Consider the following 27,323-nt stretch of genomic DNA (forward strand, 5'->3'; position numbering starts at 1 on the left):
GGAGGTCCACTTGCAGTTCCTTACAAATATACTTTGCGCGCCTCAATCTGCCGCGGGACTCAAGCAAGTCTTCTTCCACCATGTCAAAAACTATCAGCAGGCCCCTCACACATGGCATACAGAGGGAATGAGAGCCGCTTTGATTGGCAGCGAATTAACTTAGCTGTGTTCACGCCCACAACAGTGCAAAATGCCATTTTTTTTTAAATTCACCACAATGCACCGGCTTGCACGGGTCTGCGAAAATACCACAACTTAGTCTCGTCCGCCCCTGCGCCAATTTACACCATGCCTTCCACCAGACTTGCCTTTGGGCATAAAAATAGAGCCAATAAATGTTAAACTCTTATTCACGTTCTCAATTGCCTGGAATTTTTGGGTGTCATGGTAGACTTCGTAGCTTCACTTGAACAGGAAAAGTTGACAATCTTTTCTTAACTTGTTATGTAATATTGTCTGACAATGGGTGACAATTTCCAAATAGTTTACACCCTAGTACAGAATATTTTCCCAGGTTTTTGAGCCTTGGGGGACCCTTGGTTCTCCATGACATCTGTACGGATCATTATTCCTCATGTCTTTATGTGAAATTTGTCTCAAAAGACTATCTACAACATTTATTTGTGTACTAAGTGCTGAGAAAGGAGTGATAACATTGTTGAGCTGAGTGACTGACTGACTGTCCTCAGTGATCTCTGCAACTCTGCCAGCTCTTTTGTTTAAGCTACAACATGGACCTGAGCATTTGACCTCGCTGTCCCCATCGACCTCTCACCCTCATCTCACTCTGATCCTGCCCTGATCCCTCTCTATACTACAAGCCACCACTCAACCCACATGCATTACACGCACACAGTATATTGTACAAACACATGCGCACGTATCATTTCATGTCACAGCCCTTGGGGTAAAGGTTTGGCGTAGTGTTTTTTGTGTTTTTTTTCCCAGCCCATGTATTAGGTATGAACAGTAACGGTTGTTTTTCTCAGAAAATGCAGCTATCACGTAACTGATACTGTAGGGAAATTCTCTGAATAATCAGGGTTCCCCTTTAAAGGTGATTCTGTAATACTCCCAGAGTCGTAAGGCCTTTGTGTAGGACACATGCTCTCGGATAATCATTTCTGTTATGAACACCAATCGAACCTGTATGCACCATTTATGTGTTATAAAACTGTTATTTTTCTGGTTTGGTGAGTGATGAATGAGTATTGACTTTGCGCTCTCAAAATAAACTGCAGGGGGCAAACAGGGGCTCAATAATATGTCATGTGTTCTAAAAATGTGTCTGTTAGTTAAGCAGGTACACTAGGCACAGATGTTTCTCAGTTAAATGTAACTTTCAACGGTTACAGGGTTGAAGTATATATACACTGACATTAAGAGCCCTCTTTTGGCAGACTGGCGTCCATGCGTTTGGCGAAATAATGGGCGCAACTTCCCTTTGGTGCCACTCACTGGGCGTTCCGGCGCACGTAGCATACTCGCCCCCGACGCACCTGACAATTTGGTCACAGAAAGTAGACTGTGCTCGTCGTAAAAACAGACGCATTTCCATTTTTGTGCCGGGGCAAGTCTAGTTGCATGGTTGTGAATTTGGTAGACACGCTATAACTCGCCGGGCATTCCGTGTGACGCGGCTGTCACGCCTCCCCGGCTCATCTTGGAATATGGTGACAAAAAGTAGACTAAATTTTAGACAACCTAACAGGAGGTCTAACGTGTGATGAAGGTACTATAGCGTGTCTCCCCTCCCAACAGTAAATGCAAAACGGGGATTAGGATTCACCAAATTACCATAATTCAGTGTGGGGAAAACCAACTATTGTTACTATTTCCTTTTTTTTTTTTGTATTCATTGTGTGTTCCCAAATACAAAGTAGTTATCCATGTTTCAATTAATATTTTTTTCTGGGGGAGGGGGGCGGGACACTTAAACATGAAATGCTTTGTAAGTGATCATCAAAAATCTCAACACTCAATTAACTAATCGTGTATTTAGCCTGTCCCTTTCGCCAGAGCTGCATACGCTCACCGGCCACAACATTAGATTACACAGATCATTCTGGATTGTGTATTTGAATTGCGTCTGAGTGTGATTGAGTGGAGTTATCTATATGTTACATTGTGGCCAATGGTGTCAAAAGGATTACGCTCTAAAAAGCAGACACAAAAAGAAGTCTCACTGTTGAGATACATTTCAATTGGACAAATATCTCAGTATAGCCGCTAGATTGTGTGTGTCACCTCCCCTCTTAATATTAAATTGTTTTGTCGCTCCAAGTGTCTTCTTTGTGGCGTCTGTCTGTAATGTAAACACAAACAGTGCAGTTTCTTTGAGCCTGACATCCTCCTCTGTTTCCTCTTCACTAACCTCGTAACAATGTCTGTGTTGTTGTGCCACCCCCCGCCCCCACGCTATCCCTGTCTCTAACTGTCTCCATCTCTGACTGCTCTCCTTTCTCTCTAGTCATATTTTACTCACATTTTGGGGAAATAAATGCATCATGATTGTCATTTCCGGCTTTCTATCAGCTTCTCTTGTCGCCTCCCACCTATACTCATCTTTTGTTCCCATGGTTTCTTTCATTTCATTCATTGTGACTGACTTGCTCTTGGTTTATTTCTTTTCCGTTTTATTTTTCCTGCCACTCTATTTTTGTCGTTTCCTCATTGAGTCGGTCCTTTCCCCCTTTTCTTTCGCCTGTGCTCTGTTTAATCTTTCCACATCAAATGAAATCCCTGCAGAAATGGACAATTGTTGCTTTGAGAATATTAATAGAATGGAATAATCAGCGAGGGTGTGTTTGTCTGCACACACCCCCAACCTCTATTTTTGAACCTCTTTAAACTTTTATTTTTAAAAGAAATAATTAGTTGAATGCGGGTCTATGGAAGCTCTGCGCACTGAGCTCAACAACAGACAAACATGCATGCCAACATGTGTAAACAACCCTGGCATCTTGGGTACTACTGCTAGTTACCACTTAGAGTGATCACTATTGGAATGATGAGTTGAAAAAACAACTGCCTACTTCCTGAATTAGATTTTTTTTTAAATTGTTTTAGCACATTTACATCATGTACCTATTTTTCCCCCTCCAGAAACTTAAGATTCAAGAGAAAATATCTGCATTTCTCTGAAATGTGAACAAAAGTTATAACATAACATGGGAAAGATCACATCCGCTGTATGTTCACGTGGTGTTAGCAAACTAATTACAAGCCCACTAATAATGTATCTATTTACCACTTTCTTGCCGTTCACTAAAGTTAGCTCTGCAATTTAACAGGCACAATTGTGAGTGTGAAAGTGCCATATTTCTACACATGCATGCAGAATTTTTTTTTTTCAGAGTAGGCATAATTTGAATGTTTTCATCATGTAAGCACTCGGGTTCACCCCGAAATTCTGTTGTACTGTAATCATTCGTCCCACCTACACTCTAAAAACAGTTGAGTAAATTATAACACAATTTCGGGTCAAAAATGGACCACTACTTTGGACAATTTGACCCAATCTTCTGGGTTGTTGACAGCAAAAACAACCCAAAAAATGGGTAGTTTTGTACAAAACAACCACAAATATTGGTCTGTTTTGTACAAAACAACGCTAGAAGGTGAGTCAAATTGACCCAAATAGTGGATTTTTGACACAAAATTGTGTTATTTTTGACCCAACTGTTTTTGGAGTGTATATCTGCCATATGTCTCATCTTGCCGTTTTTGTTTCTGTCTCTGTCAGTTATGCATAAATAAGTTGCTCCAGTCTTATATTTTCTTAATATCACAAAAACAACTTTATTCATTCTTCTACATTTATTATTCTATTGTTAAATCAACTAAACCTAAGAGTTACAATAACAGCACATGATATTTTTTCCGCAAAGATTGACTTTGTGGTTAATCAGACCATTACTTTTAAAGTTGTGTCCCTCACCACAGTATTCATTATGTCTCCACTCATTTTTTTTTCTCATTCAAAACATGCACATCTGTAGCCTAGTACAGCAAGAGTACAAATGCTTTTTGCTAGCCAATCATTGCATTTTAAATGTGTATATCGTGACTGTGTAAACTGCCAGCAGGGAAATATGAGTGACAGAAATGTAAGAAAGACACGTTACCTTACCAGCACAACAAATCCACGTTTCCTTCTCCACGTTTCTTTTTTGTTGGTTTGTCACGCCACTGTTAAAGCAGTGACACTCACACTCTGTTCCTGCACTCCCGATCATTGGGAGCGTCTCAGATTTATTCTTTTTTTCCCCCCACGCAGTCTGTTTCATCTGTCTCTCTTCCCCTTTCTCTATTTTTGTTTGTCTCCTGGCTGACTGAGTGAGCGACTCGTCGGTTGTGTTGTTCGTCTTTGACAGCAACCTGGGAGCCAAGCTGTCACTCACGCAGCTCCTTGGTCCCACTGTCTTTCTGAAGTCAGTCTCCATTAATATAATAATGGCGTGTCGTCGGCACCACTGAATATTTTACTGTAATGTTCAGCAGAACATTACCCTCACACTCAACACCACACAGAAGTGTGACTGCCTGACAGAAACTTTTTATTTTGACTGAAAGGCCTGTGTGATGTCTGCTTCAGCTTGGAAGTTCTGGTGTTTTTTGTTGTGTTTTTCCTTTTTGTGCATTAGGAAAAGTGCTAGGCCTCTGTTTGATAGTGACTGAGGGTATTCTTTTTCTTGTCAGGCATCTATTATTGACACTTTCCAGGAATAGGCCGAGGTGCACCGCATGCCGGTTTGCTGTATGCAATGCTGTAGTCATCATCTCTTGTTTTGTTCTCCCTGTCAGGCGTAACAACTTGGAATAACATTCTCATTGCAACTGACTGATTGTTCATTACGGAGGTGTTTTACAGGTTAACTGTACGCCAAACATATTTAAATGTTGAAACGTGCTTATTAGGAGATCTGAAATCAAAGCAAAGAATCATCTTTACTGTCCGAGTCACTTTTTATTCTGTCGTCATTGATTCCAGGCTGATATGTGTGAATCTGTGTTTTCATGTCAACTACAAAATGACACAATCTACTTGTGTAGTAAATGGCAGCCCGCATCCCTAGATTTGAGATCTTTCGGAAATTATTTTGTCAATATTTTTAAAAACAGGGAAGATCGTATATGTTGCATAGTCAGAAAGCGACGGCACATGATACATTAAAGATGTACAGTCGTGAGTAAGCAACTGAGTCCATAGTCAACTTTTTTTCATTTGTCCATCCACAACATGCCCCCACCCCAAATGACCTTGTGTACAGGCGAGCAGGGTGCAGTCACCATGTTTCCCTTGTTTCTGCTGGATCATCACATGACCGCCAGGGAGCTCGGCTTCTGGAACGGCGTCATCGCCATGGGTTTCTCCATCTGTGGCTCATCACTGGGAGGCTTGCTGCTTGCTCAGTTCAGGTAGCCTTCATCAGCAAATGTGTCATTTCTTATCATCACCCATTGCATACCACGATGCTCATCTGTATTTCGTCTGAAGTACAAGACCGCACACTGCCTATTACAAAAAACATGTCAGGGTTTTTGCTGGCTCAAATTGAGGCAGAGGTGGTACCATCCTGACCATGCACCATGACGTGCATGTATTCTATCAATTCAAGTGACTCATTTTCTAGGCAACATACGTTAAAGGAGAGTCAACCCAAACATATTTTTTTCCAGAATATGTTCTGTCCAGGCCCACAAATCTAAACATGGCATTGTGAATTTGTGGAATATGAGAAATCCACCCGTTTTTAGCTAGCTCAGGGGGCGGCCATTTCGTCACTTCTGTCGACTGAAGATGACATTGAAGTTGCTCAAGGCTCAAATAACGACCAAGAAAACAGGTGAGCCGTGAAATTTGCAGTCGGAATCGCTGACGGAAGCCCGTTTAAAATCGGAGGCGGACCGGCCTATAGGCGGGTATTACTTTCACTTTTTGTTGCGTCATTGATTGCGGGGTACTTTACATCAGATGTGCAAACATATGCATACAACTGGACCCCGCGCCTCTTTTTCCTCATTCCGCTCTTACTTTGTTCTTACTTTTTAAGTGTTTTTGTGTACATAACTCACTCTGCCCGTTTCTCTTTATTTTTTACTACGCTCTCCTGCGTGTGTATGTGTGCACGCGTACTTGCTCAGTATGTTCAGTAATTTAAGTAAACATAGCCTTGTTGGAGAACTCAGGGAACCCCCCTGTGTCTGTTGTGTGGTGTGAGAACAGCATGAGCAGCAAATCAATTACACACACAAACATATGCGTACATGTGCAAATATACACACAATCTCTTCAGGGTGTGCACACACAACTGTTGAATTTACAGATACAAACGTGTTAGACTTTCTGATTAGTCTGTCACAGGGGCTGTGGAAATTAGACCAGACTGTTTTAACTTTCAATACGACTTCTGCGGTGATATTTTCTTAAATCCATCGCTGCAGTTCATCATCATTTTCACTTTGCATGCTGTTTAAGCGGGGTACACACATACCAACAATGAGGCCAAATTTCAGAGTTTTTCCTCCCGTTTGATCAAAGTTAGCAAAGTTCTAATTCTTACATGTCTCTGAAGGATTCTCCTGAGTGATTATCCTGTGGTGTGGAGTGTTTTTCTTCCCTAGTCTGCTCCGATAAAGGTTGTGACAGACAATTGCAATAAACTCTGAGAGCATGCCCTGAGTTTATTAACTTAGTGGTACTGTATTTACACATGGGTCCCTATTTTTGTTACCGGCGCAAATCAAGCGCAAAGCGCAGTCTGACTGTGCGCATGCGTGGAGTTTTCTTTCTTTTGGTAGAATTGGGCGTAACGTGGCGTTTGCTGCAAAGTAAATATTTACCGTATTTTCCGGACTATAAGCCACACCTTTATACAAGCCGCACCCACTCCATTTAAAAAAAAAAATGAAAAATGAAAAAAACATATATAAGCCGCACCTATCTATTTTGAAAAATGAGATATTTACAGAATAATTTTGAATTTACATGTATGTGCCTGAACAGATTCTTTCCTAATTGTTTCTTTTAACACTGCAGCACCTTTGCTGATTAAAACGGAACAGAATCAAGAGAGAATAAACAGTACTTATCGTCATTTCACTGCCGGCTGCGACTCCAGTTTGTCAATTAACGTCCTTTATTGCTCTACTTCCGCATACCATCCACTGCAACGCCTCGTGCTTAACAACCTCGCCTGTTGAACTCTCCACCTGCAGTCAATCCCGATAATGGCAATTGTATTTGTATTGTATTGTAATTGGTAGGATAAGCGGTATAGATAATGGATGAATGAATGGATGTAATTCCGGTTAGAGCGCCCCTAGCGGTGGAAGAGAAATCCACAGAATAGCCGCACCTTTATATTAGTCACATGGTTCTAAACCTAGGAAAAAAATAGCAGCTTTTATAGTCCGGAAAATACGGTAAATAATTTTTTGATTGATTTACCCATTGAAATATCAATGTTAATTTCTTCAATACAATGCCATGCTTTTAGTGAGGTTAGCGCATATGTTTTTTTTTTCTCCTCTCTTATATCTTTAGTGTTTTTACACACAATCGCGCACACGCGCAATCACACACTGTCTCTTTGAGTGGCAGGTATCCCCTGAGTGATTGGCATTGTTAATCCTTGATGTCAAAAAACAGTGTGGGTTCATGTGCATGCGTGTTTGTGTGTGTATATTAACAGTGATTAATTATCTTCCCCATGCTGGGGTTCTCGTTAGCTTATTGATTACGTCATGAACCAAAACCACAGGGGGATGATTTTCTTGCTCTAACAGCGAATCAATTAGTGTCTGGGGACTTGTTTACTTAAGCACCCATGTGCATGCGTGTGTGTGTGTGTGTGTGTGTGTGTGTGTGTGTGTGTGTGGGTGTGTGTTTGCGCGTGTGTGTGTGTGTGCTCATGTGTAGGCATGTGTGTATGTGAAGAGAATGAAGAGAAACTGAGAATATCTTCATTGTCAAGAGAAAGCAAAACGATTTTTTTTTTTTTTTTTAAATTCTGATCTCTGCCTCATTTATTTGTCCTTCCTCAGCATCGGCGCGCTGATGCGACGTGTTTTTGTCTTGCGGACCATCAGTATGGTCTTCCAGAGCTCCTTACTCACTGTGCTGGAACCATCGCCGCTCATGAAAGGTGAGATGTTTGTTGAAATACAGTCACATTTTTCAGCTTTTTTTCTCCACTCTAGAATATACACAGTGACCAAAACATCAACACAAGAGTTTGGCTTTACAAAAATAATAATGCTCAGATGTTAAGTACGGCTTCCAACATATCAATGGTGCTTTGTAGTTCTTCACCATTGCAAGCTACACCCATAATAATAAGTCATAAAAACTCTCGGCTCTAGCAATCCAAGCTGAGTTATCATTGTAGAGGTATAAGAATAATCATTCCTGTTTAGCATCATAGTTTGTATGATTTGTTTTTATTTGTGATCATTTGTATGGCTGTAGGACAAACATTCTAAAGCCAAATGATTGCTCGTATAGAGCAAAACTGAAATTGTTATAAATTATTCAAAGGAGGTTGGTGTTCTGTCTCCAGAGAGCCATTCAGTCCTTATTGCCTGAATGACACGTTATTGAGTTGCGCAGCTCGTCTCAAAGCATTTGGGAATCAGATGAGCGCCACTCTTCTCCGCCAGTTGTCTGTTCCCCATTTCAGCCTCTCAGACTCAAGTGAAGGCCTCCCCCCTCTCTTTAAAGCCAAAACAAAAAATATCAGGGATAATGGAACCAGAAATAAAAGAAAAGAGAAAAACATTCAGTTTCAGAATTTTCAATATTACATGATAACCTTCTACTTCCTCGGCTCCAGTCTGATCGTTGTGTGTGAGTGTGTGTGTGTGTGTGTGTGTGTGTCTTGTGTGATTGAAGAGTCTTATTGTGCACAAACTCTGGCAGCTTGAGTGAATAATTCAGCGTTCGCAGGAGCAGTGACAGATCAGCTCTGTGGTTCCTCTGTGTTTCTCACCGACACCTCACTGCGCTTTCCCTCAGAGGATACACTACATGTGTTTTGGGGACAAATGGGGGGCGGGCGTCGCTGGTGAGAAAATACTTTTCAGCAGCATGCTTTGAGTTCGACGAGAGGTGTCGTAGCAAGCACTGGCGGGCGAAAGATGATCTTTCTCTAGTTGCGTTGCAACATTGTAAATGTTGTCTCCCTCAGGTATGGCCGTCTTGAGTATGAGCGTTCAACACTTCCTGGGTGGTTTGATCACCACGCTCACTTTCACTACCATGATGCATTGCACTCAGAGGGCCGAGGAGAGCATTCAGGTAAGAGTCATATGTTATCGCGCGAGCCCAAACCGCTGATATGCCACAATTTAGCGCCTGATTTTTTTTTTTTTTTAAATTTCATCTCAGATCAACAATTTGATCTCTCTTTTGTTTCTTTGCACTTTGCCAGCCATCTATATCTCAGTTTAATTTTTCTGTTTTGGGATGTTAGGTGACTTTCACTAAAGGGAGGTAGTCAGGCAATTCCTGGCTAACAGCAGCGCACCGAAAACTGTCTAGCCCTCATCACCCACTCTGCCTGTCACTTCTCATCAGCTGTTTCCACCTGGAAAATTTCAAAAAATCTTAGCAGACCCACTTTCTATTCAGTACTTCCTTCCTCTTTAACCCTCCCCGCCCGCTGTGTTTTGTCCCCCTCCTCGGTGGAAGAGTCCCCCTCAAACCACCTCACTATTTCTTTGTCATTCGCTGGTCCTTTAAGTGCTCTCTTTTCCATTCTGACTTTTCCCGCTTCTCTTTCGTCTTCTCCTCTTTGACATAACTCCTTTTGTCCCCGTCGTAACTGGGCCATCATTGCCTGGAGGTGATCGTTGTCAAAGCGCAGCCATTCACTCAGTCAATCTCAAGGTGACAAATTATCATTTTAATTGCCGGCATGCTTAAAGTGGAAAGAAGAAAGGCAAAATTAAAAGGGGAAAAGAAAATTACAGGCTCTTTTGCTGACATAAGGTTTGTTTTGTCACTGCACGAAATAGCCAGAGAGAACCAACCAAAAGTTGTGGTGATATGAACCATGGCGCATTTAAAAGGTTCTCATGACACACATGCTGGTTTTTTTCCGTCCGTGTGTGTGTGTGAGCATGCACGCAGGAGGAAACGCGTCAGTCGGCCGTGCGCACGGAAGTACAGTATGTGAATGTTATTGAAGGTAGAGCTATCCAGTGACTGAAAGCCGATAGTATGAGTGCTTGTTAACGATCCCCAGGAGAAAGAAACCAAATCTGTGAAACAAGTTGCTTCGAATAAAGGAACGCCACTTAATTGTGGGCTGCTCGATGTGCTCGGTCACTCGAACGTCACCATCGTCACTCATCCCAAGTCATTTGATTCGCATCCTACCGGTGAGTGATGTCCTTTGCAGTGATTAAGTGGTGACAGATGGAACTCTGAGGAAATCGAATCGAATCGAATAATAACCCTATTTACAGCAGGCCTATGTGGCGGAACATGTCAAGTGTCATCTCTAATGAAATATATTGTATTGAACAAACTGCTCAGTGTTTATTGGCATTCTACCATAAGAAGAGCAAGAAAAGAAGAAAGGGAAATATGGAAGAGATTAGGTAATAGAGATTAGGTAATATCATTCTTTCGCACTCCATCCTGAAAGCCTCAAGGCTGAGATCAGATCCTCTTCTTAGCTGGCTTCCATCCATCATCGCAGGCCATGATCTCACTCACTTTCCTAGTTGCTTTTTCATCCATTGTTACTCCCTTTGTGATATGTTTTGTAATCATCTTACCAACACTTGAAATATATGTCACATTTGACATTTGTCATTGACAATTGTGCGTGTGTGTGTGTATACGCATGCAGTGCTACAACTAACAATTCTTTTAATAATTTTTAAAAATCAATTAATCTTTTGATTATTGTTTAAATTAATTGATGAATTGGATAAAAAAAAAATATAAAAACATTTTTTTTTTTTTTTATTCCTTTGTTAAAAAACATGACATTTGGAATTGCCAGTCCAGAAAAGTGTATAAAGAGGTTGCTGTGTGAATATCCCAGAGCTCTTAAAGTAATAAATCACCAAAAATTAAAACACAAATCTAATAAAATGAAATCTTGATGTCAAAAATCTTGACAATAGGCCATGGAACAACAAAAAAATACAAATGTATGCTATTCAATATCTGCGTTTTTTTAATCAAAATGCAGCAAAATAGGTATTGTGTTTGTGTTAAAAGGGACTTGAGCTATCATAATAATAAATGATAAAAATAAAATAAAATCTTGATGTCAAAAAGCTGTCAAAAAAATTTATTCTCACGTTAATGCGATGTCTATAACGCGGAAACACCATTCACGTAAAAAGAAAATCGAAAAAAAATGCACATAAGTGCTTTCACAAGACACCGACGATATACAGATATACTCAAAATCCTACAATTACCCTAAAAACGACTTTGCAATAAGTTATTCATAAGCTTTTTCATCAGAGCATATTTTCCCATGTGCTTAGTTCAGAAAAGGCAGGCTGCTGCACACTTTTTTGGCTGCGCAGATTCTCCCATCGAAGTGTGTCACTTACGCACCTTCATGACATGTACACACTCTGGGTGGAGCGATCTTGAAATGAGGACATTCCCTGACAGATGCGTCAGTGGGCCCATTCTCCCAAAGACTTAAGTATCTTTTCTCTTCCGCGCTCAGGAGGCTATATTAAGGTCTAGCGCAGAGATGGAGAGATGGGCACTTTACACTATTTTGCCGGTCCGTCCTCTGTCCTGTGACCTCATCCGCCCTCCACATCCTTTTAAAGCGCTTCCGTCCTTACATTGTCAGTTCGTCCACCCTCCCACCCTAAAAAAAAACGTCTGTGCATGACGCCGTAGGAGACATGCTAACGTCAGAGGTTTCATAATACATAAATATTATTTAAAGTTCGTTTGCTGGCTAATTTCCTATTCACATCACAGCTAGGAGTATGTGTGTGGATTGAATTGTTTACAACGGTTTAAGTGTCAACCAAGATAGCATTTAGCTGCCAACAAAACCACCATGAGGTACCAGACTACAAAGCCCACCAGGGGATATCACGAGAATATTTAAGATTGCGTTAGAATACAATAATGATGTGTTTTATTGCAAAACCTTTGTGTTAAAACGCAATACATTTTTGTTTTTTATTGTGTTATTTCGCAATTAAAATAATGATTGCAAAATAACGCAATGTTATTTTAGGAGGAGAACGAAAGACTTCCACTTCCGGGTCGTAGCTGGAATGAGCATGAATGACTGTTTGGAGAGATTTTTGCGCTCTAGAGATGTCCCAGACCAGGACTTACTTCACATGCAAAGGGATGTAGTAAATGTTAACAAAACATCCACCTTTTCCCTCGTCAGTGAAATGGGCATCCAGTGATGAAATAAAGTGTTGAACCACCAGAGGGCAGACTATGCCTGTAATTACAATGTGTGTGCAGGTAACGCACATGAAGAAGAAAGCCAGCTCCGGGGTATCGAGAAGAGAAAAGTGGTCTTTCTTTTTCAAAGAACCCAACACAACACGTCAGTTGGTACTTGACCTGGTTAGGGCCGATTACAGGGACGGACGAAAACCTGCTTCCGTCCTTGCTTAGTCCATTCTTTTTAAAAACTTCTCGTCCTCTGTCCTCAAAATAGGCATCCGTCCGTCCATCCATGCCCATCTCTGGTCTAGCGCCCCTTGAAGGTGAAACGTCACATTGCATGTTTCGAGTCATTTCACAGCGGCTGAGTGATGACTGTCACCGGCCAACTTTGCTGATTCATACTGTAATGTCGACATTACAAGATATTAATTGGTGGGGGAATGACTTTTTTTTCACTTGTGAGGAGCACATCCACATGCTGCTGGGATTTGCAGTCGTAGTGCCAGTCACAAACAATAAAGTCATCGTGATAATGGGCCATGAGTTATAGATCTTTTTGTATTTGCGTGTGCTATGTGCAATGTGTTGCTTAGTAACCAGGTCAACTTTTACTCACTTTGCCCCATCTCCTTAACGTTAAGTCATGAGCACGGTATTCTAATCAAATTCCTTGTATTGGATTTATGAAAAAGTGAATGAAAAACACAATGACCCTTCAAAGTAGCATGCAGATGAGCCGCGCACACGTTACTGGTGAGAATCAGTATAACTTTCGAGTTAATTTCACATTCGAAGTGTGACATGTTTTCCAAATTGATCTCTATGAAATTCACACATCTCAAGAAAGCTCCTCAATCCGGAATTAGAGCCACCCTCATTCTTCAGCAAATCATACCTCATTCTCTAGTTTAGGCTTGGTGAGTGTGTCAAAAGCCTGGATGGCAGAGTCGCCGCAGTTTAAAAGTGTGCAAGAAAGAAGAAAAACTCAAGCGCCAACGAAAGAATATGCCCCTACCTTATTACCATCATTGTAGTAAGTGCAAGTCAAGTTTATTCATACACCACATTTCAACAATTTCAGGTGACTTCGCTACAAAACACAATAACACACACAAATTGAGCTGTGAAAAAAAAAATATAGGCCCGATCCATCTGATTTGCTGTTTGGACAGTTTATAAGAGCTTCAATAGAAAAGGAACTATGCTCTGTATAGCACAGAGGTATACTGAGTCATTTGTGCAAAGTCTGCCTGTGCACCTGTAATGTGCTAACCTGCTCAATAAGTTAGAAGACTTCTTCTTGAGACTTCAAGAGTTCATACTGCTACTTTGTCAGCAGCCCTATCATCAATAAATACAAGGGAACCCAGTTCCATTGGCAGCCATACATGCCAACAGTACAGCTGAGCAGCAATGGTTCCATTCTTTTTTGGTCCCCTAAAAAGTGGGAGGCACAAACAAACTTGGAATTCCTACACCGTTCACCCGATTTTGATATAAATATACTCAAAGATGAAAGTGTGCAGTTGAAGCAAATCATTTGATTTCAAATCCGTGTTTAGAGCCAAGTAGAGTTGACAATGTCCATGTCCCGATATTTATGGACCTGACAGCAAGACTGAATGAACAGCACCTCTGCTGGTTGCAACGTACTCGTGCCCCCGTTACTTCAGTTACACCTTTAACCCACAACTCTTTCTCTGACAGAATATTCAACCATCAGCTGTTTGATCAATGTATTTTGCCCATCCGTACTCATTGCATAAATTTTGCTCTTACCTTTACCCAATCGTATCCTATTTTAGGCAACCCACTACAGTTTCCTGGCAACTCTGGAAGTGTTGGGAAAGCTGATGTTCAGCGCTTTGGCCGGGGGTTTGGTGGATTGGTTCGGCTTCCAAGTGGCCTTCCTCTTCTTCCTCACCCTCTCTGCCGGAACAGCGCTGCACGTGTGGACGGCTACTTTGACCGGTGCTCTGAGGGAACACCAACTCAAAGAGCAGCCCAAATGAATATCAAGCTCTGAGCTGGAGAATGTTAGGCTGTAAGTCCACACAGACACAGGTGTTTTTCGAGACGCTGATCCCCTCTACTCAAAAAGGTGCACATCCACACACAATAAATGCATTTCCTGGCTGGGCAGTAATACTTTGCAGGTAGGGTGAAATAGCACCACTTGAGTGTGCAAAACAAGCACCTTGTTTGTGTATCCTGTGTTCGTGTCGTCATTAATAGGAGCACGGAAAGTCTTAAAACAACTTTAAACTGGCTGCTAGTATCCAAACAACCATAAATACTAAAAAGAAGCTTCATACTGTTCTATCCAGAGAATGATCGCATCATATGATCGTATTTTACAAGCTATCAGGTGTGTAACAAAGCACTATGAAATTAGAATTGTAAGAATTTTAATTCCTCTGCAAAACTGTTTAATTTTCTTTGCAATGAATGTTTGAGTCTTAAGTCTTCAAATTTGTTGTTGTGCGATAAAACATGGAGCAGGAGCCAGCTTCCGTGTGATGAGCGTTGTGGTTTGGTGTGCTTGGGGTGGCATGTCAACTTGCTATGCACACTGTGCTGATAGTTGACATCTAGCACATATTCAAGCTGTTTTTAAATCATGTCATCAATTTTAATGTTCATAATCCAATAAGAGCTTCAGACATAAGCAATATCACAAGCCCTCCCTGAGATGCTCAATGTATCCTCATGAATTTGATGGTTTACGGGTTTAACCAAGACGCATGAGTACTACCTCGTATCAACAACGTATGGTACGACACACAATATGTGAACGCTGTAGCTGTGCTTAAGATTTAGTCTTAGATAACAGACGCACAATATTCATCAACATAGCAGGAACTATCTACCAGAGTTTTGTAGTTTGTCTAGATCAGGGATGTCCAAACGTTTTGCCGAGAGGGACAGATTTGGTGAGGTGAAAATGCGGGGGGCCGACCATTTAGCCTGACATTCTTTTTTACATGAAACACCAATAAATCCAAGCACATTTTAGCAAATCAGTCTGCCTTTTGTTTTTTACTTTATTTGAATTACTTTATTTGAACATGTCTTTTAGTCCATGTCACTGGCAAACAAATGTTCACTGAATTTTTAGATTTTAAACACGGAAGTAAGTAAGTATTCGCCAGTGCAAATTACCAGAGCTGGGCAGTCCGTCCCTGCGCCGGACCGGTCGGACCCTCCGGCCCGGCGGGATGGCCATTTTTGGGGCGGGGGGTTCTTTTTAGGCTTCTTTCTACTCCCGCGTCGGCGCGAGCGACAACTGGCGCATTGATTCACGTGACCGACGCATTGTGCTGTTGGCGACAGGTCTGCGACACATGCCGCGCACACATCAGGAATTGTTGCTGCTCTGATCGGTCCATTATGTCACATGTTGCGATGACATACGGTTTCCCACACGGAGAGGAGAGAGAGGATGCAGCACGCAGCTCGTTGCTGCTGCAAAAGCAAACTAGTTTGGCAATAAAATTAAATGCATAGTCTAGTCATCTCAGTCCCTTTATGGTTGTAGCAGGCATGATATCCATTGTTGTCGCTGTCTTTTTTGAAGCGACACCCCCCGACTTGGAACTCAACTGTTTCAAAACAACTTGTGTCCACGAGTATATTCAAGCTGCGCGCAGCACTGACTCAAGGATGACGCTGGCACATCAAGGTGGAGTTCATGCACTTCTTCTGGCGTCTTCCCTACTTCGGGAAATACACTGTAGCAAACCTGCTGTATAGTGGTTTGCTGGTATGCTTTTATTTTGAAGGCAGGGCGTGAACGAAGGGAAGTGTGGAAAATAAATAAGTAACTTGTTGAATGCGACTTCTGGCCGTCTGTTGGACCCAAATAATTATACAACAAAACCAACCCTGGCGCTCGCAATGGAAATAAGCACATGTAGTTGGGTAAGTAGTTAAGTACTAGTGGCGCATTTTGAAACGTGTCCACAGCAGATTCGAATAGTAAATTAGCCAAAGCCTATGCATTTGCATCTCTCCCGCGGCGGCGTCAATCACTGACACTTTTTATTTTGGGCCGGGGGACGGAACGGGGCGGGGTAGTGATCATTTTTATGAATAAGGGCAGGGGGTTGCGGCCGGAAGGGTACCCAGGTCAAGGGTGGAGGGTCGCGGCCGGACCGGCAAAAAATTGTGCCCAGCTCTGCAAATTACATTTCAAACATCAATAACAACTGGAAATTAAATGTTCTCTTAGAGCTGGGCACTTGACCATTTTTTGCCAGTCCTCCCGCGACCCTCCCCCCTTGACTTGGGTACCCTTCCGGCCGCGACCCTCCAGCCATATTCATAAACATTGTCGGCCCAAGCCACTTAAGGATCATTAGCTGGCTAATTTACTATTTGAACCCACTGTGGACACGCTTCAAATGCGCCAGTAGTATCGACCCAACTGAGTGCTTCCTTGCATTGCGAGCCCCGGGGTTGGATTTGTCGTATTGTATAATTATTTGGGTCCAATAATTATAGAGAAGAGTCGTAGAAGAAGAGGTCGCAGAAGTCGTAGTCAAGTTACTTATTTATTTTGCACATGTCCCCTCCTTCCCGGCCTTCAAAATAAAAGCATACCAGCAAACCACTATACACTGCAGGTTTGCTACGGCGTGTTTCCGGAAGTAGTGAACGCCAGAAAAAGAGCATGAACTCCCCCTTGATGTGCTAGCGTCTGAATATACTCGTGGACACAAATTGTTTTGAAACAGGTCGGGGGGCGTCGCTTCAAAAAGACAGCGACAATGCATATTGTGCCTGCTACAACCATAAAGGGATGACTTAGACGATGCATTTAATTTTATTGCGAAAACGATCTGGAAGGTGGCAGCTAAGGGGGAACGTGGGTGAGTAGCTTGTTTACTTTGAGTGATGGGACATAGCAGCAGCAACGAGCTGCGTGGCTCATCCATCTCCGTGTGGGAAACTGTATGTCATCGCAACATGTGAGACAGCAACGTGGGCTCAAGCGTGTTTGTATTTCCTCATTGTCACATCACGTAACCCGCGCCTCCCACCTGCAACTGGGGCATACCATTACAAGAGGGGGCGGAGGGGCAATACCATAATCCCTAAAACACAGTAGAAAGAAGCCTTTCACTGACTTCCGGCCATGCTTAGTCCAGCCATTTTTTAAAATTTGTCACCCCCCACCCTTCCGCTCCAAAAATGGGCATCCGGCCGGGCCCTCTGTATGTGTGTGTGTGTGTGTGTGTGTGTGGGTGTGTGTGTGTGTGTGTGTGTGTGTGTGTGTATATATATATATATATATATATATATATATATATATATATATATATATATATATATATATATATATATATAATGGCGTCGTATATATATATATGTATGTGTATATATATATGTATATATATATATATATGTATGTGTATATATATATATATATATATATATATACATATACATATACATATATATATACATATATATATACTTATATATATATATATGTATATATATACTTATATATATATATATATATATATATATATATATACTTATATATATATATATATATATACACATACATATATATATATACTTATATATATATATATATATACATATATATATACACATACATATATATATACGACGCCATTTGGCTGACTCGGACCACGTGGGTCAATTAAATATGCAGACGGGAAAGAGGCGATGCCCAGCTCTGATTAATTCTAGGACAGAGGGTGCAGGCCGGATCAAATTTGGCAGGACGTTGGACATGCCTGGTCTAGATGATGTTAAGGTGCTTTGCTTTTGCAAGAAAGAGGAGGTTGAAATATGAAAATGGCCCCTTGTAGGTTAGCAGTGGCGCTGTAAAAGTTCTGTATAAGCTTCCTCCCGTAGCAAAGCTCAGCCTTACATGCTGCATGGTGCCATCTTGTCTCCGTTTTTGAATTGAAAAAATATGAAATGTTATATAAAACCGCAATAATCCTGTTTTTTGAAACTTGAAAGACCAGTGCCACATAGAATACAGTATTTTGTATCTGTCTGTGATTATGTTTAAGAACTACATGTGTGCACTGTAAAGTACTGTATGTTCTATCATGTATACTGTAACTCTCCATGGCACTGTATATAAGCAATCCTGGTCAAACTCAAATATGAAGTGAGATGTTTTCCTCAGTAGATTCTAAAACATGCAATTGAATATATTATCCGAAAGTTAGTCTTAGGTAAAGCCAGCATTCATTATAATGGCCACGTGCTTCTACAAATCTAATGGACATCTACAAATGAGTATTAGGGCCACGCTGAAAATAAATATGCATAGAAAGTGTCATAATTACAAGAAAAAAAATGTTACATGGGAAAAAAAATAATATGATAAAACGTTTATGTATATGTAGTCAAAATTTACAAACAAAAGCATATGCAATCTTGTTACGCAAACAGCTGCCAGTAAATACTAAATACTTTGGCACGTCATCCTTCGGTTTAATGTTAAAAAAAATTGTACAAACGTCTGTCATGTCTGTTACTGTGAAAGAACTGTAACTGAAATTGCCTCGTTTGTTTGCTCATTTAACCCGAAGCATTTCTAACAAATATGGATTTTCTTCAAATGGCAGTAAGCCGTTGTCAGTGATTAGCACATCCGCATCACAGTTCTGATGTTGGGGGTTCAAACTGGGGCTCTTATACTTGACTATTTAGATGTGTTTTCTTGACTTTGTGGCTGCAATATCCCTTCGTAGATGTCACACTTGACTTGACACACTAATTACCGCTGTCGTTCAGTTGTCTTCATCTGACGAGGACACCTGTCGCAAAGCACATCTCTTATCTCAGCTACTGTGAGCTTTGCACTAAAAATAAAGCTGCTGGGTGAATTGCAGTTTGGTGTTTTGTGTGTGTATGCGTGTGTGTGTGTGTGTGTGGTTTCTGAAATGTGCCTGTTGCCAATCGCATTTACTCTCAGGGGAGGGGTCCTGGGCTGTCTTCAAGGGTGCTTTGAAAATGCAACATTGCTTATAGGCACTATAGTTTGATTGAGACGATAGTCTCTCTGCAGTGTGGCTGACTGAGGGCTATGAGACTGAATAGGTCCTGTGTCAGAGTATTCACGTCCCATGCAGCTCTAATGACACAACAAATGCTGTGAAGGGGGATTAGGCCGGCTTACACGGCCCCCTCAATGCACCTCCACTTTAGGCCTTCTCACCAAGTCTCATTATATTGCAGTTGCGTTTGTATAGCGGGATAGATGCTGCACGTCCTGAGAGTGAGGGCTCTCCACAATCAGTGTCTTATATTTTCTCCATAGAACTCACTTAGTAAACAGAAGAGGCCTGTTTATTAAAGAAGGTTAAATCTGTTTTCCAGCATTAATTGATGTACAACTGCATTATTGTTTCTTTTTACAAGGCTGAGTTTGAGTGATACATTTTGCAAGGTTGAGGAAAGCTTAAGGGAACTACCATAGAATGAAAAAAAAAAATTACCTTAAATTCCAGTTTTAATCTCTAGTCTGAAGCCTGTGCAGACACACAGAGGGTGAGACAAGTGGTGATGAGAGTGTGATCTCATCACAGAGGTTGCCAGATTGTCAGATGCAACCCTGAAGACCCCCCACCCCCCCACCTTGTTACCACTAATGGATTAGATGTACATGATTTCATACGTTGAAAGAAGCCAACTGTGGGATCATCGCAATTGTGAAAGATTCTAATTGATATCTGATGTCGACCCAACACTCAATCAGTGAAAGCTTTTGTTAAAATATCATTCCGCAACCCATTGTTGGTATTATTTTATGTCAACAGATATTCACTTTCCTAGAGTAGCATCAAACAGAAGGCCTTGTCATCGGAGCTTTGTGACATTCACTCTCTGCCAAGACTGACACATGCATCTCAACATCACAAGCGCATGATCACATCACAACAATGACACCAAAATAAGTGAACACAAATGCAGGGCTTATTTTATGATCTTCCAAGATTGGAAAGAGTTCTTTGACAGTTCTCCAACTTACCTGGGGGAGAAAGAGGAGGGAGAAGCTAGGAGCCCAAATGGGAGGGAGGCAGAAAAAGTAACATGTTTTAATCTCAGCAAACAAAGGTGTCGCTTTTTTTTCGCCCTCTTTTGTCTGTCTGCACCTAAGGGGGAGAGAGGTGTTGGCTTTTTGCACCCCTTTTGTCCCATGGCTGGCAGAATGGCCTTCTGGGAAACCTGAGCGAGCAGGTGGAGGAGCCTTCTGCAGCATCAGGTTCCACTGTTTCCTCCATCAGTGTTTACTTTTTGTTTATTTGCAGAATGAATGACATGGACACCTTTCACCACTCTCAAGCTCAACTGCTCTCCAACTTTCTCTTCGTTGTCCTTATTGCCAACTAACTTTCATCACCCACACACAACATAACCAAAATGTGGTTTTGTTGCCATCGCGCTGTATGTATCTACTACACCGTTGCAATGTCTAGAAGATAACAGTGTGCAAAGTCAACATTGAATAATGGGCATAATGTGAAATATAATACTATATAAATAATGGTAATGCCATTAAGAATAACTGAACAATCTCATTAGATCCACGAAAAGAGCTAAGGTCAAATCCAGACTCGTCCCCACGGTCAGGCCACAGGGGGGTGGAGGAGGGCTCGTGCCCACCCACCAAGATGCTTTTGCACCCGCTCTCCAGTTGAGGAATGGATCTCTAAAAAGAAACCATGTTTCTCTTAATTGAAAGTTTTATTTTATTTTATCATAGTTATTTTTGTTTTGTGAAATATTGTTTAGTTGAAATAAGAGTGGGATTTCGATGGATCAGTCTTATCTACAACAGCCTTACTGAAAATAATGTTCGGTGTACAAGGCGTATATTTGCGATGAATATAGTGCCCTTCATAATTATTGTCACCCCTGTTTAAGATGTGTTAAAATGTGCAGCCGGGGTACCCTTCCGCCGTCCGGCTATCCGCCTTTTCGTCCGGCCGGAACAAATAGTAATCGCCTATAGGCCGGTCCACCTATCATTTTAAACGGGAGTCTATCAACTTCGACCAACTTTACATTGGGGTCAACAACTTAAGAGCCAGTTGAAGGGAGCCACAAACCCTTTGGAAATGTAAAATTAAATTGATTTTTTAAATTATTTTTTTTATTTGTGCTGCAGACACCCGTTGAACTGTGTGGCCCTTCAAAGCAATATGTCAGCACAAGTGGCCATCGTATTACCTATGAAAATCGGCAAATAATAATAATATATCACTCAAAAATTGAGTTAGAATGACATAATACACTCAAAAGCAATGGTTAAGTATTAATCCAATGAGTTCTGTCTTAATGATACAAATCCAAGGAGCAAGTGAATTAGACATTTCACTTTGCCACATCCAATATGGCTGCGGGTTCGATGTACTCAATATGGCGTTTATGTATGTAGCCTACTGTAAATGCTGTCTATGCTAATACTTGTAAGTGGTTATGGCAGAGAGCACCATTCAAAACTATTGACTGAGAGTGGCAGCGCTGTGCGAATAGAGTACGGTAGCATGAAATATATGGAGCAGAGTACAAAGTATTGCCTGTGGGGTATTAATAACAATTGGGCCCCCCCATGCATTTCCTGTGCCCCCTTTCTGAGGTCTGGTCATATCGAACAGCCTGGAACATATGATGCAGCGCATTCCACCTCTGCAATAAAAAATAAAATACAATAAATACATACAGTGGTAAATTGGTATTTTATTTTATTTATCTAACAGCATATATCAAAAACTACATTTATGGTGATAGATTTGGTACATGCCCTTTTGATTAACTATTGATCTGTGCTGATGTACCCCATCACTCATTCAGTTGAGATGGATGGTTGGACATTTGACAGCAGAGACGTTGACCACAAAGCAGCTTCCATCACTACAATTAAACAAACATACTTGAACTGATCTTAATAAAAATGTCTTTTATCCTTCAAGAAAGCTGTGTGAAGGCATTACCAGCATTTATAGCCTTATCAAATTTGAAGGATATTGCCATAGCTAGTAAATATTTTTTAGTATACTGTAAGTAGTTTTATGGTTCACGAGAAGAACAAGCAACATTGCAACAGACATTTTCACAGTGTGTTATTAAAAGGCTAAATCCTTTTAAAGTAATCACCATTTAGTCATCTTTTTCTGTCATTCAGCATTCAGGATATTTTGATGTAACTTGATTCAGTCTTGTAGGAATGTTACAGATTTGAACAATACAGTTAGGTAATTTAAGATGATAGTTTGAAGCTTATTTTACTCAGAAGGGGTGATGGAAAATGTGAAAGGAGACTTTAGTGACCAACGTCCATGGCAGTGCTGTGAGGGCTCACCTTGGTCTCAGCTAAGATGCAGCCACTTAATGTAGCTGTAACTTTATCCTGAGGAGGGCTGCTGTGCTTTTCGGGTATTTTGACCTGGCGACAAGGCGCACCTTTGTGAAGATCACGTGATCTGTTCACCACTGTGGGAATGAGTAGAGTGATACAGTCAGTTAGACTTGACAAGATCCTATAGATAAGAGTAGGGATGGGCAACTTAAATGATGGAGGAGGCACAATTTCAGCACGACTGGCGTGGCACATAGGACCACGCATTTCCGAACCAGATGTACTGTATGACAAACGTGCATGTCAGTTTTTTATCATAGTATTTTAATATAGGCTATTTCGTCTTCAATAATACATTTCTCAATGCATGTATAAAAGATCCATTCTCCAACAACAAAGGTTTTGAACAATCAAAAATAACCACATACTGGAATATTTTGTTTTCCAGTGCAAAATGGCTCCCTTGCATGAAGCATTGAAGGACAGCACAAAACTGCTGAACAACAAACCAACATTAAATGAATTGAAATGAATTAGGCTTACTCACATTGTAGTAAAGGACACAGTAAAACCGGGTGCAAACACAACTAAATTTGCCACCTACCCCATAAAAACAGATTGAAACAAAATCTGCGAATAAGTGAATTATTATTTATTAATTTATTTCATTTGAAATGAATAAAGGGAGTGTTGCCTGTGGACCACCAGTTGCCAATCCCTATGATTAGAACAAGACAGAAACAAGCTCAGACAGCGCACAACATATATATATATATATATATATATATATATATATATATATATATAAGAGAGAGAGAGAGAGATCTGAAAATGTATGTGTATATGAAAATTCAGTAACAAAGTTTACTGAAACGCAAAGATTTGGGTAACTCCAACCCACTGAATGAATTAAGGATAAATTCTATGTTCTGTCCTCATTTCATTAATAGTACACAACAAATTTTCATACAGGATTCCTGCGAACATAATCATAGTTGCCTATTTTTAGACACTGCCTTTTAATTGGCATGAATATTCCAATGAGAGACTAAGATGTGCAGGACATGAACACAGCTGCATAAACAGCTTTAAACAAGAGAAAGTGCTTCACAACAATATTTTAAATATTCTAGGAATCTGCACCCTGCACCATCAACACACCCCGGCTTCCTGTTAATATTGTCAGCCGTAGTGCATGTAGACAGTGCACGTTTGTCTGCCTATTATTGCATCACCGTTCTTTACTCAATATATATTGTTGATATTTGGTTTCAGATCTGTATCGCCTGGGTTGGATGGATTGAATCATCTTGCTTCTTGATAGCCTGGATGCCGAAAGAAAGAACACAATTACTAAATGTTGATTGAATTAAAGCAATATACTAGAAACATACTGTGAAAATACCTGTTGCGTTATTGCTTGTTCTTGCCATGAACCATAAAATATTAAAATATAGCGATGTGCAACTCTCCAAAACACAATTTGATTCAAGGACGGTTAATTTTTGGGGTGCAAAAATACATACTATTTGCATTGTATCGTTCGATACAGTGGTCATGTGGTCATGGTTCGATGCAACAGGCCTAGCATTTCTCCGCAGCTCCAGGCCACTAACTCATTACACCTGTAACACTGATTGTTCCAAACATTTAAAAAAGAAAAATCATGGGTCATAATAACCGTAATTGGTCGTGTGCAGCACCCCAATGTAAGATGATTCAAGGCGTATCTCAGTAAATGGGGTGTGATATGATTCAAGGACCGTACATTTTCAAGTGGAACGATTTTCCGTTTGAAATCGGTTTTCATTACACCTCTAATACTTATACTAAAATATATTCACTAGATACTACAATGTCTTTTGAATTATCTATAAATCCTGAGAATGTCCTCTCAAGGCTTTCTGGAAGGAAGAAAAAACTACTTTTAAGATCATTTCAAGTATGTTTATGTATTTGAAGTGATGGAAGCTGCTCTATGGTCAAACAGTCTCTGCTATCAAGTCCCTCAATGATGATCTGGAATGTGACAAGCTGCCAGCTCATGTGGTGTTGAGCCTGACTCACTTAGCCCTGGTCTGCCTCTGTCTTTGGGCTCAGACTCTCTTCCTTCTAGATCCCCACGTATTTGAAGTCCCACCACGCATAGACCCCCCACTGCCCCATCACACCCACCCCCAGCCTCATTTGGACCATTAAGGCCAAGACAGGCGAAGCCTCGGCCTCCTGTGCACACCCCACTTCTTGGCGTTCATTTCCTGTCTGTCTATTTTCTGGTGCCCTCCATTCTTCCATCTCATCTCTTATCCGCCCTCACATGCAGACAACCCGTCTGGACTAGTTGTGGCGCTCTTTAAAGGTCTGTCTATTTATCTGGCTGACTCCATGCCTCCTGGTGATGGAGCCTTTTTAGGTCACGCTATCTATCTATCTATCTATCTATCTATCTATCTATCTATCTATCTATCTATCTATCTATCTATCTATCTATCTATCTATCTATCTATCTATCTATCTATCTATCCATCCATCCATCCATCCATCCATCCATCCATCCATCCATCCATCCATCCATCCATCCATCCATCCATCCATCCATCCATCCATCCATCCATCCATCCATCCATCCATCCATCCATCCATCCATCCATCCATCCATCCATCCATCCATCCATCCATCCCACGCCATCTATCTATCTACTCATCTATCTATCCATCCATCCATCCATCCATCCCCCCTAACCAACCTCCCTCCCTTAGTCAGACCGGAGCCCTGGTTTAATTTTGATGCTTTTAATGCTTACATTTTGATACTTAAAGACTGGCAACTGTCAAGTAACATCATAGGTTTGCTTCTAAATACATTATACTTGTTTGAAGATAATTGCTGGAGATTTGTGCAAAGTTTGTCGATTTAAACGGGTTTTCACCATTTCAGATTTCCTTTTGGGCGCATCTTAAACAAGGCCCAGTTATGCATTTGGGCCCCCTAAATCATATTCAGTCGCTAATTTAGGATGCTAACAAACCGCTAGTTAATTACACTGTCATAGTATGATGTGGCACAAGTCTCCGGTGTGGGTACTCCGTAGGTAACAGTTTTGATCGGATTGCAAGACTGTATCGGGGTCCTTTGGTGGCCTGCGCGCCTGCTGATGATGTCACGCTTTATAATCTATTTCTGGAATATATTTCTTTTCCTCTATGTTTGTCACCCCCCTGGCTGTTGTGTTTGTATGTTCTAAATAAAAAATAAATATATATATATATATATATATATATATATATATATATATATATATATATATATATATATATATATAGTATATTACTTCTACTTTTGCAAAGATCGACCTTCCATGGTCTACGTGCCCACTGAAGACATTACGTGGCTTTCGGAATCGGATTGTGGTTAATGGTTATTCAGATGGAAAACACGTTTTATTAAGAATTACTTCACAGATATACATACAATCTTGTAGCTCGAGTCAACCCCAAAATGTGTGCCAGTTCGGCAGGAGAATAGCAAACGTTTACGGCGTTAGATTTAAAGCCTGACTTTCAGCACTTTTTTCCCAGCGGTTTCTTCTCGGGGCATAAGAGGAAGTGATGTAGGCGCTGCCTTGCAAAAGTAGCAGTAATGTACTTTATTTTATTTATTTATTTATTTTTTTTTAACACAGAACATACAAACACAACAGCCAAGGGGTGTGACAAACATAGAGGCAAAGAAATATTCAGAAATATATTATAAAGCGTGACATCATCAGCAGGTGCGCAGGCTACCGAAGGACCCCGATACAATCTTGCAACCCGATCACGTCTGTATCGCATCTCTCTCTCTCTCTCTCTCTGTTGTTCATATATGTATGTATGTATGTATATATATATATATATATATATATATATATATATATATATATATTTATATTATTATATTAAATATTATTTATATTATATATAAATATGAACAACAGCCCACCTGCCGTCAACAACTCTCCCACCACCTGTTGTGTTTACCTTGCATCATCTCAATCTGCATGTTCCCTCCAGCTTCTGCACTTGGGTCTTCCCCGCCACTGGAAATCCGACAAAAGGAGGATGCTTGGAGTGGATATTTATTTAGAAAAATGTATTGGTATTTGATTAACAGCTAGGCAGCGTGTGGCTTTAGTGTATTCCACACAAAACTGGAGAAAACCAAGCATCTACAGTGACATGTGCTGGGCCATATTGTAATTCAGCGTGACATACACAATGTAATGCGATGTAATGCATTCATACAGTATGAACAGTATGTCTCATAAAGAAGCAGTGTTCCATGTGTCTGTTTTATTATCAAGTCAGCTGACATGTAACTACCTAAAATACTGTATTAATGTTGACCCAACGCATATCCCAACTGTTTTTAAAAATGTTACTACCCACAAAAATATATTTTGTGTGGGGTCACTGTATATCGCTGACACAATGTTCTGCATTGGAAGGCCAATCAACTAGAGCCATTACTTTGCTGTTTGACATCATCGCTGATTTAGCCCTGGGCTACGAACACACACA

The 27,323-nt window shown here is 40.8% G+C and overlaps 1 protein-coding gene across 3 annotated transcripts in view; it reads left to right on the forward strand.

Moving 5' to 3' along the window:
- slc33a2 (solute carrier family 33 member 2) overlaps window positions 1-26,834 on the forward strand; it is a 32,775-nt gene extending 5,941 nt beyond the window's left edge. Inside the window, exons 3-7 of one of the 3 annotated variants that reach the window (XM_086031525.1) lie at window positions 5,274-5,421; window positions 8,050-8,150; window positions 9,192-9,301; window positions 14,212-14,450; window positions 26,817-26,834. In XM_086031525.1, coding sequence (XP_085887651.1) covers window positions 5,274-5,421; window positions 8,050-8,150; window positions 9,192-9,301; window positions 14,212-14,418 — 566 coding nt within the window. In that variant the 3' untranslated portion in view covers window positions 14,419-14,450; window positions 26,817-26,834. Of the gene's footprint in view, window positions 1-5,273; window positions 5,422-8,049; window positions 8,151-9,191; window positions 9,302-14,211; window positions 14,542-24,038; window positions 24,646-26,816 lie in introns of those variants that run through there. The other 2 variants (XM_086031524.1, XM_086031523.1) reach the window with 2 other exon arrangements.
- Window positions 26,835-27,323: the final 489 nt, after the last annotated feature.

The sequence above is a fragment of the Filicampus tigris genome, chromosome 5 (assembly GCF_054856515.1).
Source record: "Filicampus tigris isolate MCC_2025a chromosome 5, RoL_Ftig_1.0, whole genome shotgun sequence".
Lineage (NCBI taxonomy): Eukaryota > Metazoa > Chordata > Actinopteri > Syngnathiformes > Syngnathidae > Filicampus > Filicampus tigris.